Genomic DNA, 16,343 nt, shown 5'->3' with positions numbered 1-16,343 from the left:
ACAGAGCTAAACAGTGTCTCGCTGTCTCATGTGTGAGCATGAAGGTTGCCAACTCTTCAGGATTGCCCTGGAGTCTCCAGGAATTAGATATAAATCTTCAGGAAACTGCTGGATAAATGATAGGGCATTCATTAAAATAAATGATAAATGATATGGCATTCATTAAAATAAATATTAAATGCTGAATCCCATTTATACAGTAGTCCAGTGGGTTTTTAAAATGCAATAGTAATGTGCATTCGCCTTCCTGACTTAAAGTCGACACACCATGCTCTGTAACTGCTATAGTCAAGCATGCAGGCATGTTCACATTTTGTCGCGGGCATGTTGGTGTTCTGGAAACCTTTGGAATAGATTCAGAGTTGGCAACCCTAGTAAGCATGTGCGCATGCACACACACTACCACAACCCATCCCTTCCCCCTGCACTTCCTATTATCCTCACACACCTTCTCACTCCCACACACATTTCCCCCCATGCTATCGTCTTCCCTCAACATCTACATAACTTCACCTATATAACCCTTCCCATCCCACACAACCCCCACTCCCACCCTCCATGATACCCTTCTATACCCTGAGCTGGGCAACACAAATCTGCCTTTTCCTAGCCCTGGTTCTGGCCACGCACACACATTCATGGTCCTAGGCTGAAGGTTTAGTGATGGCTGTTGTTCATCAGATGTCTCTGCCCCATAGAATCCAGGAAGATCGTGGGAGCCAGGAGGAAGAGCAAGAGGAAGAGCAGGAGGAAGAGGAGTGGAGTTATGATGATGAAGAAGAGGAAGATGTGGAGTCAGAAGAGGAAGACAATGACAATGTAGAAGATGTTGTCCCTGTGGAGTCAACCTTCAAAGAATTCAAAGACAAGCTGGACTTTGATGCCTGGGAGAAAATGCTGAAGAGCATCCTGCCCTCAGGGGAGGAGGGGGAAGTAGAGTGAGGCCTCTCCCCAGAGCTGGCTGAATCTTCATGCTGGACATGCCAAGGCCAATTCAGTATAACCGCAGGGGCTTTCCCCTGCTGCCCCACCCCAGAGCTGGCTGCATCTCAGTGCTAGGCAAGCTCTCCCTGTGTGGCATTGGTGTGAGGCTCTTCCCTAAGCCTTCCCACCCCTACCTCTGGGTGTCACTTTCCAGATGTTTGCCTTTTCCCTGCCCACACCCCCATCTAGCATAAGAACTGAGGTTACTGTTGCGAAGAAGATGCTTGAGGCCAGGCTTGTCCAACAAACGACCCGTGGGCTGCCATGTGGCCCACCAAGGCATTTTCTGAGGCTCTGCCCGCCCGCCTGGCCCGAGGAGCCGATGCCCGCCTGGGTGGCCACAGCCGGTGCCACGGGCTTGGGGCAGGCGCAGGACGGAGCCTTCGTAGGAGAACTTTGTCTCCAGGTGGTGGAGGAGCGGCTCCACTCGTGGGCCCGGGACACGCTGGTTGCTGGCGGGGGGATGCACATCTGGGAGCGCCCGTGCTCCTGCCCCCACCTTCCCACCCCGACACAAGCCCGTGCCCTGCGCTACCAGAGTGGCCCCGCGTTGGGGGCCAAACAGCGGCTGCTGGCACTGCTGACCCGTGCTTGCCTCCTCGCCAGCCCCGCTGCTCTGCCCTGCCCTGCCCTGCCCCACAGCAAGTTGGTACTTGCTCCGCTGGCTGGCCTGGCGGGCCCCAGGCTAACCCGGGCCTGGCCCTGCGGCTTCTCCAACACCAGGTCAACCTGGTTGTAGCCAAGTGGCTTTTTCAGCACCATGTCAACCTGGGCATGGCACCAGGCCGGCTGGGCACCAGGTCTGTAAAAATACTGTCCAGTGTTTGGATTGTGGTTGCCTCTGTTTCTCTTTGTGCGGGATTGGGGGTTCAACTTGTTAGTACTTGTTAAAGATGTGTTACTAACAAATTATTAATTCAATAACAGTAAATCTTCTTGAAGATTATTGTAAAAAATGCCCATATTTTGTTGCTTCGATTAGTTTCCACTCTGGCTGATATCTTTTCCCCGTTTGATCTGTCGACTTGCATTATGCTTCTTTCATTCATTGAGAAGTGAGTCGAAGCGAATGTGTTTATTTTAGTCAAGTGTTTGGTATTATTTCATTCTTGCTTTTATATTGTTTTTATTTTGGATTTTAAACCACATTTCCAGACCCATTTCATTGTCACTTCCTGCAACTTCATTGGCGTCAAAGGTTATGTGACATCACTTCCTGATGTGATAGCTCGCCAGCCCACTGGGTGATAAAAAGTTTGTGATCCGGCCCCACATTCAAAAAGGCTGGACATCCCTGCTTGAGGCAGACCTGCACTGAGGGATGTCTGGGCAGTTCCCGGCTTTGGGAACTGGGCTTCAGAGGAGACGTGGGAGGTTCCAGCACAGTTACAACACACCCTGCCTGGGCCAGATCTCCAAAGTCCTGAATGTAGGATACCCCAGCAGTGGTCATGCTGGGAGGACAGAGGATACTGGTCTTCTGCCCCACAGTACACGCATCCCACCAGACCTCACTCGTCTGAGGACCCAGGAGTCCTGGCTCTCAGCTTCTCCTGCTGCTGTACCTTGATCTTCTACCACAGATTTAGGTGGAACCCAGAAATCCCAGCTTCCAGACCCCCACTTCTCTAACCCACCAGACCCTACTCCCCTCCCAGACAACCCGGGTGTCCTGGGTCCCAGGATTTTTATCCCTTGGGCCATTTGCCAGATCGAATCACAGGGAAGGAGCGGAGGAGCACAGTCAATTCTAGCAGCCCAGTGAAGTGAGAGTTAATGACAGCGGGAGCAGGGCTGCATGGAAGTGCTGAGTCAAGGGGAGGCGCAGCAGCTGCAGTAGAAGCTGCTAAGTCAGCACAAGCCCTGTGCTGCAGCCACCACCGCAGTGTGCATGGGGAAAGGAAGGAAAAAGCACCACCAGGACATAGGCCACTGCAGGTCCTGGCAACCCGGGAGAAGGACCATTGTAGCCTTGCAGCCACAGGACAGCTAAACACCACGGAGGGGAAACAACACAGGCCTCAGGAGACGAGTCCCAGCCCCATCACAACTGGACGTGGTGCTCTCAGGAGACAGGGTGTTCCAGCTCTGAGCTGGCAAGACACTGTATTGTGAGAAGACAGGACATCCTTGCCACGGGAGACAGGCTGTGGTACGCTGAGGAAACAGGACAGGACAGCCCAGCCTCAGGGAGCCCAGTCGTGGCCGTGGCTGTGGGGATAATGGCCTCCATTCGGGAGGTGTCCAGCTTTGCAGAGGACCTTCTGTGTCCCGTCTGCCTCTCCCTCTTCCGGGACCCACGCCTGCTGGAGTGTGGGCACAGCTTCTGTGCACCCTGCCTGGAGGCCTGTGTGCCTATGGGGCAGCGCCGTGGGCTGTGTCCGGCTTGCCGGCTGCCCTTCGCACCCCGCCGTGTAGCTGTCAACCGGGCCCTGCGTAGCCTGGCTGACAAAGCCCGGCTCCTGAAGCTGGATGAGGGCCCCCCCGCAGGTGCCGGAGCTGGCTGGTACTTCTGTGAGGAGCACGAAGAGCCCCTCAAGCTTTTCTGCAGCCAGGATGAGGCTCCCGTCTGTGTGATCTGCCGGGACTTGCCCCAGCACCGGGGCCATGACTTCCTACCTGTCAAGAATGCCGTGCAGGAGTACCAGGTGGGCACTCGGATGCCTGGGTCCTTGGGTTGAGAGACAAGGGGCGCGCCTACATGAGACGTTTACTGTGCATTAGCCTAATAACACTGCACAGTGGCATGGTGGTTAAAAACCACGCTAATAGCTTACTGCGCAGTGTTCTTAGGCTAATGTGTAGTAGGTGTCACAAAATTACCATGGGCTGGTGCTACTGAGCAGTGGAGGGGAGTGGGGTCCTGGAGGCTAAAGCAGAGGGGATGGGGAGCCAGGATGCCTGTGCTCTAGTCCCATCTCAGAGCAGTGTAGGGTAAGAGAGGAAAGTGTTGAGAACCAGGACTCCTGGGGTTCTCTCCCTGGCTCTAGGAGGTGACTGGGTTTTGGTGGGCTAAAGCAGGGGGTCCACTGGCCCCCAGAATGGCTTGGTTCTCTCCCCTACTGGTGCCTAGTTCCCCTCTGTCTAAGTGGGCATGTCTCCCAACAGGGGATGCCACCACTGGGTTGCCCCAGATGCTGGGTTCGGCCTCTGCCCAGCCCCCCACCCCCAGCACTGCCATACCCCGCACCTGGTGCCTATTGTCCTGACAAGGCCCCTGAAACGATGAGGGCTCTGTGTTAAATTAAAAATAGGATTTGGAAAGTTTTACTTGGCTTGGTCTGTTTAACTCTGCTCTCCCCAAACGCGTGTGTGTGTGTGTGTGTGTGCGCGCGTGTGTGTGTGCGCGCGTGCGCACACATGTGCAAATGTTTAACACTGATGCTGTGGTATGGAAACAGAGCTGGTCTGCACTTTGTGTGTCTCATATATCCTTAGTCACCAGCCCCACTGTTGCTATTTTTCCCTCCTCTCCTTCAGTGCTCCCTCCTCACTTCCTGCCCCAGTTCCAGTGCCTTCATATGTCCTCTTTCCCCCGTGCCCCAACAGTCCCCATGACCCAGCCCCCCACCTATCCTCCACCCCTTTCCCCTCCTGGTGCTATGGCTTCCCTGCCTGCCCATTACTCTAAATTTTTCTCTTGGGCCCTCTACCTTTCAGGACCCTGGTGTTCCCATCCCAGCTGGACAATGTTAAGAGCAGTGGGGTTGGGGGGGGGGGCATCAGGCACTGCTGTTCTGGGAAGGGCTGAGGGACTCTGTTTACTCCCCATATCTCAGACTTATATCCACTGCAGAAGGGTGGGCAGAGAGTTGTGTGCTGCCCCCTCACCCCCAGCTCCTTTCAGATTGTCTAAAACACACAGCAGAACACAATCCTTTAGAAGAGGGTAGTGCACCCCCCACCCCTTACACACCCCTTGGCATAATCTCAGCAGGGGCCAGCACACACACACGCACACACACACACGCGCGCACACACACACACACAACACGGCACAATTTCTAGTAGGGAGCAGTGCATACATACATACCCACCCACCCACACACAGCATCTCCCTTGGCACAGTCTCTAGCAGAGGGTAAGACATGCATGTCCACACATGCTGCATACAAGGTGTTGAGTGGGAATTGGGGAATGAGAGCCCCAGTCTGGGCTAATAATCAAAGCAGGGCAGGAGCCTCCCAAAACCACGCTGGGGCTGGGGCTGGGGCTGGGGCTGGGTCTGGACCCTCCTCCCTCCTTGTGGAGAAAGGCTGCCTCCCTCCCCATCCACCTCAGCCCTGCTGGTGACCCTGGGGTTTCTCTGCCACCCAGGACCAGCTCAAGGCCTCACTGGAGCCCCTGGAAGAAGGTCTCAAGAGACTCATCAGGAACCAGTGCCGCCAGCAAGAGAACATCCTAGAACTGAAGGTAGGAAGTGGCATGCTGGCAGCCAAGGATACTTGGGTTCTCTCCCCAGCCCTAGGAGGCAAGTGGGGTCTGGGGAGTTGGGGCTGGCAACCAGGACATCTGAGCTCTGGGAAGGGAGTGAGAGCTAGTGGGTTACAGTGTGAGTCAGAAGAAGGAAGGAGTGGAGAATCAGGACTCATGTGTTCCACCCTTGGCCCTAGGGCGGGCATAAGGCCGTTGTTCTGGTGCCTGCTGGCTCAAGGTTGACTTCTGACCACTCCACAGAGCTGTGCGGAGTCCCTGTCAGACCACGTATCAGGGGAGTTTGAGAAGATGCACCACCTGCTGACAGTGCGTGAGCTGGGGCTGAAGGAGGCCCTGGAGCAGCAGCGGCAGAAGAACCTGGCCCAAATGGAGGACAAGCTCCAGGAGTTCAACTGGAAAGTGGCTACTTGGACTGAGACCCTTTCGCAGGTGCGAGCAGGGCTGGAGCACAAGGACCATGTCAGCTTCCTCAAGGTGAGAGGGGCTGAGCTGGAACCAAGGGGCTGGGGCTGGCAGGGACCAGGAAGGTGCTGTGGGGAAAGTAGAGCATGGAGGTATCTCAGCCTCTCTCAAACACATTGGGCATGACTACACATTGCCATACAGAGATGTAACTGCGCCGTGTTTTAGTACTTGGTATGCGGAAGTACTAAAACAAGGCGCAGTAACTGTCCTTACTGGGGCAGATGGGCAGTGCATGCTTAGATTGACCGGCTATGTTGCCGTAGCAGTGCACTATAGCTGTGGAATATGCCACTACAGTGACGTAGATGGCAATGACTGTAGATGGACATGATCCCTACATTACCATAGGGCAATGTGTAGACACACCCAGTGGGGACATGGTGTAAGGGGAACTGTTGACATTGTTGCATTGGTGACCATCCCACCACCTTCTTCTCACTCCACCACCTTCTTCTCACCCCTTCTAGGATGCTAAAGAACTGATGGAGAGGTGAGCAGTCCAGGGGCTTTCTGTCCTCATTTTCCCCAGAGAGTTTTAGCCATGCAGGAGGGCTGGAGCCAGGGATCTGCTGAGCTTGGCCCTGGCCTCTGTGAGCCCAACTTAACTAGTAGGCTGTTATCCTCTCCTGGTATACTGAGCTATAGCATTTGAGATACATGAGTACATGATCTGAATGGGTAGATCATGGTCTTCCTGTGACTATACCACACACCCTCAGTGAGTGAGCTACAGGGAGAGTAACCTGATCACTGGTAGCTGTAGTAGTCTTTTATCCCCTGCTGTGTCAGTGTATGCCAGCAGATGCGCTGGACCTCATCAGCTAGCAGCAAGTGGTGGGATGTTAACCTAGTATGTTGGCCAATACCTTACACTACTGAGCTCTGTCACTTAGTACAAGGGAGTAACCCCATTGACTGGCAGTGGTAGGAGGCTGTTATCCTGACCCCGTCATTGGTTGGCAGGGGAATGCAGGCCATTATCTTAAGCCATTCTTTTCATGACACCATTGCCTGGCAGTGGGAGGTAGATCATTATCCTTACCTCCCCATTGGCTGTCAGCAGAAGGCAGGCCATTACCTGCCATAGGCCACTCACACCAGCTCCCAAGATAGGTGATGCCCTGGTGGTCTCTGTAGGGTCCGTCAGGGGCAGGGACCCCAGGGGAAAGAGGCAGAGAAGACGGAACAAGTCGAGGTAGAAGAGGAGGTGAGAACCAGCGATGAGGACATGGATGAGAGTGAGAAAGAGCAGGAAGGAGAAGAAGAGGAGGAGGAAGAAGAGGAAGCTGAAGAGGAGGAAGAGGAAGAAGAGGAAGAGGAGGTTGTGGAACAGGAGGCCAAAGAGGAGGAGGACGATGAGGTGGTGCCTGTGGACTTGAACATTGGAGAGTTTAAAGGTCCCCTGCAGTTCTATGCCTGGAAGGAGCTGCTGGCCACTGTCCACCCAGGTGAGAGGACCTGGTCCTGCCTCTATGCTTCAGGAAGTGGGGCTGGGAGGTCCAGCAGAGGGATGTCCTTCTCAGCAGGCAAGGCTGGATGAAAATCCCAGAGCAATTTTAGGTGCTAGGAGGCACTGCGGGGTGCGGGCGGGGGGAAGCACAGCAGAGGTCCATTTCCATTGGCAGGCAACACCCAAGGGCAACTCTCTGCGGCACCGTGCTGTGCAGAGCACAATGGACAGAAGGTCATCAGGGGCTTATTCCTGGGCTATATGAAACATGACATAGCCACCAATTAAGTCTGTCCCTCCATTCCCCCAGCTCCAGCCTGCATCATCCTGGACTGCCGCTCAGCGCATCCCAGCCTGGTCCTGATCGAGGAGGCCACCGGCGTCAAGTTCAGCCCCGGGCGGCGGTTCTGGCGCCGAAAGCCCGAGCGCTTCACTGCCAGCCCCTGTGTGGTGGGCCAGGAGGGCTTCACCAGTGGGCGGCTGTACTGGGAGGTGCGGGTGGGTGATAGCATTGACTGGGTGGTGGGGGTGGCTCGGCGGTCAGTGAAGCGCAAGAGGCGCCTGAGCTTCCGCCCACGGGAAGGTGTGTGGGCCGTGGAGCGGAGGGGTGAGCAGTACTGGGCCCTGACAGAGCCCCAGACTCTGCTCTGTGTGGGTGGGAGGCTGGAAAAGGTGGGGGTCTACCTGGACTTCGAGGGAGGGCAGCTGTCCTTCTACAACAGCACCTGCCTGAGCCACCTGCATACCTTCCAGGAGGCTTTCCACGAGGAGCTGCTTCCCTTCCTCAGCACCCACTCCAGCAAGCCCCTCTCCATGTGGGACCTGGAGCTCTGAGCCACTGCTCAGTCCTGAGCCAAGGCCAGACTGAGGCTCCCTGAAGAGGAAAGGCTCCATCCCCATCCCTTGAGCCAGGCAAGGCTCCTACCCTGGGGCCATATTGGAGCCAGTGCCCTGTAGAGGGGAGAGATCCTATTTCTTGGGGAAATGAGTCCCTCAGGCCCCAGGCTGTTGAAAAACTGTTGTCCTCCATCCATGAACATCCACTATTCCCATTCCCAGCCTTTTCACTCCAAGGACTGGATCCAAAAAAGGGATGAGGCAGCCTTAAGGTTCAGGGTAAATCAGTTGAACTAGGTACCCCCTGTGTGGCATCCCTTTCTCCCTATACTTGATGCACCAGGAGACTGGGACTGGGATCGACCCCACTCAAACCACAGGCCAGATGTGGCCAAACTCAGTAGGCCACAGAATTAATTGGTCCCCTCCCCGCCTCACTCCCATTGGGATTTCTCATTCTGGCCCCAGGGACATCGCATGCTAGACTGTTTCAGCCTCAGTGGTCTGATGTTTGGGTCACTCTCCTGGGTGGTGGAAGCAGTGGGTCTCAGCCCTCTCAGGCTGAGGAAGGGCACTTGAACCCAGGTCTGCCTGCTTTCTGGGTGAGTGCCTGACTCCCCAACTGAGGTAATTGTACCCACTGGGGTGGCTGGGTGTCAAACTCCTAGCAAGAAGGAAAAACACAGGAAAGGGAAATATCTGTGGATGGGGAGAACATCTTGGCAGGCTCCCTGAGGTAGCTGGTGAGCTATCAGCATTGTTGAGGGGTGACAGGAGGCCACGTGGAGTCTTGGGATTCACAGCAGCATAAAAGTGGGTACACAGAGATCTCCACCCCCAAAACATTAGAGGATCCCTGCAGCAGGATTCTACATGGCAGGAATGAAGACACCTTGGCAAATATATGTGTTTGTCTTTTTGCTGGGGTCTACCACAGTGGGAACCCAATTTAGGCAGAGGGAGTGCTTAATTTGGGGAAGCCCATGATGGTTTGGGTGCTGAGCTGCTCAGGCTGGGGTCATTCTGGACAGCTGAGTAGCTAGGACCGTCCTGTCACTCAGCTGGACTTAGGTGTCATCCATCCTCCATGCACACCCTTTGTCCTCAGCCCTCCTCTCCTCACTGTGGGGATACCACTCCTTCCATCCTAAGCCATGGATGAACGGCTGGGTACTGCTGCTGACTTGCCTGAGTCCAGGCCCCCTGACAGGCAGCCTCTTGCAAGGCAGCCTCACAGCCTACCCCACCCTCAGTCCTTCTTTCAACCTGAGGTTCAGCTTGGTGCTATCATTACTGGTGGCTTTGGAGGCAGCCCTGCCTTGAAGCCAGCCCAAACAGGATCTCACTGCCTCAAGGTTTCTCCACCCTGACAGCTGCTGAATGGGACTCACAGATTTTTGAAGTCACCCCCAGGTTTTGATGCTGTGACCCAGAGACAAAGGAAATGTCTTCACATTTATCATCGTCATTGTTGCTATTGGGAACCATCATCATCATCATAGGTTCATGGAGGACATACAGAAATTATAGAGTGGTGTGTGGAGTTATGCTTGCTGTCCCCAGGTTGCAGAGCAGACAAAAGGGTATTTGTTTTTTCTCATGCTTCTGGTCTTCGCTTCTTAGCACATGAAACCAGGAAGAATTGTTTTCTTTCCTGATGTTACAAATATTGGTGTGTGTGTGAAGGAGTGGGAGGTAGGTGTGGGTCCTCTTCCTCAGAAGGATCGGCTGTTGACTGCAGTCAGTGCTGGGGATTTTGACTGGAGTTTGCCAGTGCTCCTCCTGGGACTAAAACCCAGAGGTTCCTGATTAGAGGGTCTTGCCTCTATGCTCAGGGTCAGACCAATCTTCACATTTGGGATCAGGAAGGAATTTTACCCCAGGGTCAGATTGGTACGGACTGTGGGGGTTTTGCCTTCTTCTGTAGCAGGCAGCCTGGCCATCCTCCTTGGATCTCTTGAGTGCATGTTAGCAACCTTAGGCAGACAAGGTTTTTTGAGTAAATCCAGTATCTTATTAGACCAACTCAAATAGTTGAAACAATTCTTCTTAGCAAGCTATTGGGCACAAACACCCCTTTTCAGGCTGAGGAAACATCTACAGATGGTCTGTGCTCTTCCTGGATGCAGGAGCACATGGATCTATATTTAGTCCATGATTTTTTGTATCCAGTAGATTTATGAAGTGAAGCTTGTAGGCTTGTCTATGAAAAGTGTTTTGTAAATTCCCTTTGAACTGAGAGATTGGAAAAAGAATGGTTGTCTTGTGAGAAGTGGGAACCCAGAATTAATTGGATATTTTTGTCTTTGATAGATTTGTGGTGTGTGTTCATTCTGGTACGTATCCAGGTTGTAGCCATATTGGTCTAGAGGAAAAATCAATCAGGACTCATAGTAGAGATGATATCTTTTATTAGACAAACAAGATTTTTGCAAAAAAAAAATTCTTTAATTGCAAGCTTTCAGGCACAAACCACCTTCATCAGGCATTGGAGAAAAGATTGTAAAAGTTCTCCTGGGTAGAAATGAAAGTTCATGTTTCATGGGATTTCACAGAGGAGTCAATAGATGTAGAACTCCTCTGGGCAGCAAGTTCATAGCTGGTATGGAGCCTCTCACCTCCTGTCTTGATTGCCTTCATTCTGGTACGCAGTTGTTTGGTTTCTCTAACATATTTTCCATCAGGGCATTTAGTGACAACCCTGTTAGCAACCTTTGCAGTGGTGGTTCAGTGACTGCCATTGTTCCTCTGCTTTACCTGTGGCAGGTTAAAGTGCTCTTGGTGTCTGGGCAATATGCCTTGTAGTTGTGTGACAAGGTTAATTATATAGTTTTAGGAACAGGTTAGACACGAACTTGTATGGGATGGTTGGGATGGCAATGATCCTCACTTGAGCAGGAGGGTTGGACCAGATGTGACCTCCGAAGGCCCGTTCTAGCCTGACTTTTTTATGATTCTATGATCTTTCTGAAGCAATAGTACCTGTCTGAGCCTCCATTTTTTCTCTGTAGGGCCCCTCCTTGTGATCACTCTGTTTCTGTAGAATGATGGATCTTCACTATGACTTTTGCTGATGGCAATAAATTTGGTCTCAAGAGCCGTTGATCCCATTGCCTCTGTGGGGCTCCCATCTCTTAGGGGAGCAGGTGTGTGTGTGGGGAAATATTGAGGTTACATCTTTCAGGGTTACTCACCAGAATGGATCAGGGTCCCAGCTACGGACATGAGTTTACTTACCAAGAGTAAGTCTGGAAGAGCAACGTTGAGTTTCTAGAAGGCCCCACCTTCTGTGAGTGTAAACAAAAGGGTTAGCCTAGGCTTAAACTAGTTACATGCTGGCCTGAATCCAGAAGAGGTCTGCCAGAGACCATAGCCCTGTTCACTACATACAGCAGCAGCAGTGTGAGGTTATCTTGAAGGGTTTGGATTTACCCACCCTTCACATACCTGGGTGAACATCTGGAGTGACTCCACTAAAGTATTAGGAGCCATTCCCCACTTACATCCTACGCTGGGCTTCTCAACCATGTCAATGTAGTCTAGCTACAGGACTGCCTATAGACTTCCTGAAGCAACTGCCATAGGCTGTGGGAAGGTTATTCCAGATTTACCCCTTAGGTCAGTGTTGATCCTCTTGGCCTCTTTCCTGTGTAACTGAGCATGGTTAAGCAGGTTACTCTGTTCCCAAGAAGTCTTACACACCGTCCTGAGTGTAAGTGGCTGTGATCTGGGGGATTGCCCAGCCCCCAGGAGACTTGGTCCCTTTCTCAAGAAGGGATAGGAACACTCACCAAGCCTGGCTCATGATGAAGCCAAGATCAGAGGGAGGGGGAGGATCATCTTACCTTAGTCTCATGCCAGCACCACTTCTGAGGAAACAGGTCTCTCAAAACAAGCTTGGAGCAGTGCTTTGAAAAAAATGCAGAGTAGGGGAACTGGGTTGGTCTCTTTTCCTGAGCACAGTTAAAGGTCTTTTTTTCAGACCTGCAAGGCGGCATCTCCATACTTAATAGGGTTACCATATTTGCAGTTTCAAAAAAGAAGACACGTGGGGGGGGAGAGGGTATATGAGTCGAGGGGAGGGGGTAGTGATATGCCTATGCCTTGCCCCTGCCCCTCACTTGCAAGCCACAACCCCGCTCCCCAGACCATGCTGGTGCCCCTCACTCCCAACCCTCAGCCCCCCTGTCCCTGCTGATACCCCTCATTCACAGCCCACTGCCCCCCAGCCCTGCTGCTGCCACGTACTCCTGACCTGCAGCCCCCTACCCCCCCGCAAGCCCTCCCAGGGCCACTCACTCCTGACCCACAGCCCCCAGACTCCCCCAGCCCCGATGCCCATGCAGCTCTCTGCTGCCCCCCAAAAATGCCCCTGCACCCTTCCCTTGCTGCTGCATCCCCAGCAGGCATCCAGGCGCTACACACACACACACACACACACACACACACTTACCTGCCTGCAGCTGCTGGGGCATACACAGAGCACGTGATGGCCCTTCTCCAATCACCTTCCCCTGCAGCCCCCAGCCCCAAGCAGCTCCTTGCTTAGGTAATCCAGGATAACAGAGGCAGAGCAAAATCCTGGACATTTGCTGACACTTCAGGTGGGAGGAATCTGCAGGCTTGCAGGGACTACAGCCAGCTGCAGGCAGTCAAACCTAATTACATGTCTCCTAGAGGACTGGGACAGCAAAGCTAGATAATTGACTGGCCACAGGAAGTTATAGGCTCCTATGGAAGGTAGCTAGAGGAGACTGAAATCAAAAGAAAGACTGGGAGGCTGAAGATAGCAGCACCAGCCAGGGCTCTCTCCAGGCCTAAAAGGCTACAGGGTTGGGTTAACCCTTTATACAATATGGTAAGGCATGTTACTAAGGAATAATTGGTGTTTAAGGGGACCACAGAGGGGCTGGGGGGCCCCAAGAGATAAAGACTGTATAGTTTAAAGATTGGAAGAAACTTGAGAGATGTAGAGTGAACCCTAGACATGCTACAATTCCCCCATCTCCCCCTCCCAGGAAGAATCAACACAGCAAAATGGACTAAAATGTGTTTGAGTTGTTAGATCCCCCAAATAATTCAGCAATGGGATGATATTATTCATCAGGGTTGTGTATGTGTCTGGGGGGGGGGGGGTGGAGAGGGGTAGGGGTCTAACAGGGACTCTATCCTCCACTCTGGGAAGTGAATGGGATGTAGTGTGTTAGAATAGGGGGGACGGGGAGCCAGAGCTCCTGGGTTCTTTGTGGGTAGAGCGTGGTTGAGGGGATTGGAGCAGGTGGTGGGGCTGGAAGCCAGGATTCCCGAGTTCGTTTTCCCTCTTGGAGAGGGGAGCAGGGTCACTGGGAACAGGGTCGCTGTGAGCCAGAACTCCTGGGTTCTCTCCCAGCTCACCTGAGGCAGTGGGGGCTTCTGGGCTAGAGCAAAATGGGACTTAACATGGCTCATCTATTTCTCAACACCCTGGGAGAACCCCACAGGGCTCACAGCTGCCTCCCAGGCAGGTTGGACTGCCTCAAGCTGCAGCAGGGAGGGCTCCTATGACCCCGCATGAGAGCTACTCTAAACAGCTGGCTTGTCTCCGGTCTCCACAGGTGTGTGCCTGATGGAGCCATGGGTGCGGCTGCTTGGCATGGAGAGATGCCATCTGGCTCAGGGCCCAGGCTTGGAGTGGGTGAGGGGTGGGGCTTCCTGGGAAGTGGGTTCTGCCCTAAGAGCTGGGTGCTCTGGGACAATGGCCAGACCCCAGCAGGGTATACAAGGCTTAATCAGGTCAGCTAGGGAACAGACATCTTTGGAGCTTTACAAGGTATGTTGCTACTTGCCAGGGCTGTGGGGCTGCAGGGAGGGAGACTCCTAAGAAAATGACTGGGCTCCATGGTGCATGAGTTTTTTAGAAGGGTAGTGTGGTCTGGGGAATTAGAGAAGGTGGGGGCTGGGATCCAGGATGTCTGGGGGGTTTTCAGAAGGGGTATGGGATCTTGTGGCATGGGCTCCAGCCAGGACTCCTGGGTTCTCTCCTTGCTCTGAAAGAGGAATGGGTTCTGGTGGGTTTAGAGTGGGTGGAGAAGGGGGCTGGGAACCAGGACACCAGGCTTGTCTGGGAGGGGTATGGATTCTGGTGCATCCATACTTAGGTCCATCAAAGCTTTGGGAGGGGGGAGTGGAGTCTGGTGGTTGGTGCATGGGGCATGAGGGAGGCTGCAGTTGGCATTTCAGTCACTTATCTGGCCTCAGTCCTCCCCACCACCCGGGGGAGAGGGGCATAGGCATGTTGCCCCCTGCATTTGCCCCTTAGCCCAGGACCAGGCACAGCTTTCTCTGACCCATGTCTATAAAGAAGTCTAAGGTTTTGGGTGGACTGGGGGAGGAAGAAGGAGGGGAGGAGAGAATCCATGCTCCTCAGCTTCATCCTTTCCGGTATGGATCAGGGCATAGAGAGCTCAGATGCAGGCACTGTCTGGCTGTCCATACGTTCTTCATTCTTTTTCTCCTTAATGTTACCTGTCTGTCTGTCTTCCTCTGTAGCTGTCCAACCATCTGGCCTTCTGCCTCTTCCAAAGCAGGTCAGGGTCTTTGTAGCAGGTGGCAGTGTCACACGCTAAGTCTCTTCCCTCTGCTACGGGTGGTGGGGCCGTGAGGTTGGAGTTGCTTTCTCTTGGAGGTGGCAGGCAGCTGTGAGGATGTCTCAGGTGGACACAGAGCTGGAGAAAGGCTTGCTGGCCATCTTATGCACCTTCCACAAGTATGCCCAGGGCAAGATGGGTGACCTGCACCAGGCAGCTTTCCAGAGCCTGCTCCGCAGTGAGCTGTGCCACCTGCTCACGGTAAGGCCCTGCTCCCCACACCAGCAACCTGCACCCCCCCACCCCATCCCAGTCCCAGTCCTACTGATGCCCCGCAATTTTGACCTGCCAGTTCGTCCCACTCTCAACCTGCACTTCCCCTGTCTCCCACTCCACAGCTCTGCCAATTCCTATCATTGCTGAAAGGCATCACACTATTGATCTGTTCCTTGGTTGCTCTAGTCTGTAGCCTACACACACGTACTCGGACACACTTTCCCCTAGGTCTCATGCTCACTGGCAGGGGGTAATGCTTCCTGCCCCTTTTGTGCCCCAAGGCCACAGAATCTGGCAGTGTGACGGTTCCCCCCATGAATGGCTGCGTCCTTATTGCTTTATAGGACACGGAGCAGCAGGAGACAGTGAGGATGGTGTTCATCAATTATGATGCTGACAGGAACCAGAACATCTCATTTGATGAATATGTGAATCTGATTGCATACATCCTTCGGAAGCTCTGTGTCAAGCATGGAAACTGAGGCATGCTCCCAGCTGGGAGCTGCCACCTTCACCTTCTAAGGCCAAAGGAAGTTTGTCTGCCTTTCGCTCCTTCCCAGTCCATCCCCAACTCTCTGTAACCTTCCCACTTGCTAGCCCTACCCCTCTCCATGCCCTGTACAGAGATTGGCTATATCTAAGCAGCAGCCAATAAACAGAGAACATGTTTTTATAATCCTGTGTCCTGTCTAAGTCAGTCTTTTTTTTGCTTTGGAAACCTATTAGTCCATCCATCAGTTACCCATCCTCAGATATACCTCTTGTGCTTTGTTTTACTCACAAATATACTGTTCTATCCAGTCATCCCATCCTAAGGGATACCTTGTATTCCATCCACCTTCCCTTGCTCCCGATGATTCCCAGTTCATCTATCCATCTACCTTCCCTTCCATCCATCCACCCAACTATCCTTCAGTCCACATATATATTTTCCCATCCATCTGCATGTATCAGTCCACCCACCCACATATATTTCATTCCATCCATGTATCTAAGCATGCATCCTATATTCCAAGAGTTTCAAACTCATGTGGTCCTGTGGCATCCTTTTTCTGCACGCTGGATCTAGCACATGTAGCACCCGCTCTGGTCAGACCAGGATGTGAGCCACCTGCAGCACCCCCTACAGCTGGTTCGGGGTGGGTATGTGAGCCACCTGCAGCGCCCCCTACACCTGATTTGGGGTGGGTGTTGCATGTAGTGCGGGTGCCAGCTTGGACACTGTGTATGGTGCAGTCTTGGACTGGCCAGAGGCAGCACTGGCTCCAACATGTGGGTTCCTGCCTTGGCACAAGGCAGTGCCCTCTCCAGATGGTCTAGGACTTATG

General features: G+C 53.3%; 3 protein-coding genes across 4 annotated transcripts in view; all 3 read left to right on the top strand.

Annotated features, from left to right (window-relative positions):
- Nucleotides 1-1,843, top strand: part of LOC102375509 (zinc-binding protein A33-like) — a 5,144-nt gene extending 3,301 nt beyond the window's left edge. The window contains exon 5 of the mRNA XM_006038652.3: nucleotides 699-1,843. Within this exon, the coding sequence (XP_006038714.1) occupies nucleotides 699-942 (244 nt within the window). The 3' untranslated portion in view covers nucleotides 943-1,843. The remainder of the gene's footprint in view (nucleotides 1-698) is intronic.
- A 1,019-nt stretch (nucleotides 1,844-2,862) lies between these two features.
- On the top strand, nucleotides 2,863-9,966 carry LOC102375347 (zinc-binding protein A33-like). Its single transcript, XM_025195175.1, has 6 exons — nucleotides 2,863-3,632; nucleotides 5,302-5,397; nucleotides 5,662-5,895; nucleotides 6,354-6,376; nucleotides 7,024-7,334; nucleotides 7,647-9,966. The coding sequence occupies exons 1-6, from the start codon at nucleotides 3,207-3,209 to the stop codon at nucleotides 8,168-8,170; spliced, it is 1,614 nt and encodes a 537-aa protein (XP_025050960.1). The 5' UTR covers nucleotides 2,863-3,206; the 3' UTR covers nucleotides 8,171-9,966.
- A 2,906-nt stretch (nucleotides 9,967-12,872) lies between these two features.
- Nucleotides 12,873-15,781, top strand: LOC102375109 (protein S100-A16-like). Of its 2 annotated transcripts, none has more exons than XM_014527309.2 (3): nucleotides 12,873-13,031; nucleotides 14,702-15,000; nucleotides 15,360-15,781. In XM_014527309.2, the coding sequence occupies exons 2-3, from the start codon at nucleotides 14,857-14,859 to the stop codon at nucleotides 15,495-15,497; spliced, it is 282 nt and encodes a 93-aa protein (XP_014382795.1). In that variant the 5' UTR covers nucleotides 12,873-13,031; nucleotides 14,702-14,856; the 3' UTR covers nucleotides 15,498-15,781. The 2 variants fall into 2 exon arrangements, with proteins under 2 accessions (XP_014382795.1, XP_006038713.1); XM_006038651.3 differs by lacking the exon at nucleotides 12,873-13,031 and adding an exon at nucleotides 13,677-13,767.
- Nucleotides 15,782-16,343: the final 562 nt, after the last annotated feature.

The sequence above is a fragment of the Alligator sinensis genome, unplaced genomic scaffold (genome assembly GCF_000455745.1).
Source record: "Alligator sinensis unplaced genomic scaffold, ASM45574v1 scaffold369_1, whole genome shotgun sequence".
Classification (NCBI taxonomy): Eukaryota; Metazoa; Chordata; order Crocodylia; family Alligatoridae; genus Alligator; species Alligator sinensis.
Note: the sequence above shows the minus strand (reverse complement) of the source record. Positions and strands in the feature narration are given on the sequence as shown.

Coding starts and splice junctions, on each gene's coding strand:
- LOC102375347 (XM_025195175.1), top strand. CDS start 3,207: ATGGCCTCCATTCGGGAGGTGTCCAGCTTTGCAGAGGACCTTCTGTGT. Junction 3,633..5,301: donor ATGCCGTGCAGGAGTACCAG/GTGGGCACTCGG, acceptor TCTGCCACCCAG/GACCAGCTCAAGGCCTCACT. Junction 5,398..5,661: donor AGAACATCCTAGAACTGAAG/GTAGGAAGTGGC, acceptor ACCACTCCACAG/AGCTGTGCGGAGTCCCTGTC.
- LOC102375109 (XM_014527309.2), top strand. CDS start 14,857: ATGTCTCAGGTGGACACAGAGCTGGAGAAAGGCTTGCTGGCCATCTTA. Junction 15,001..15,359: donor AGCTGTGCCACCTGCTCACG/GTAAGGCCCTGC, acceptor ATTGCTTTATAG/GACACGGAGCAGCAGGAGAC.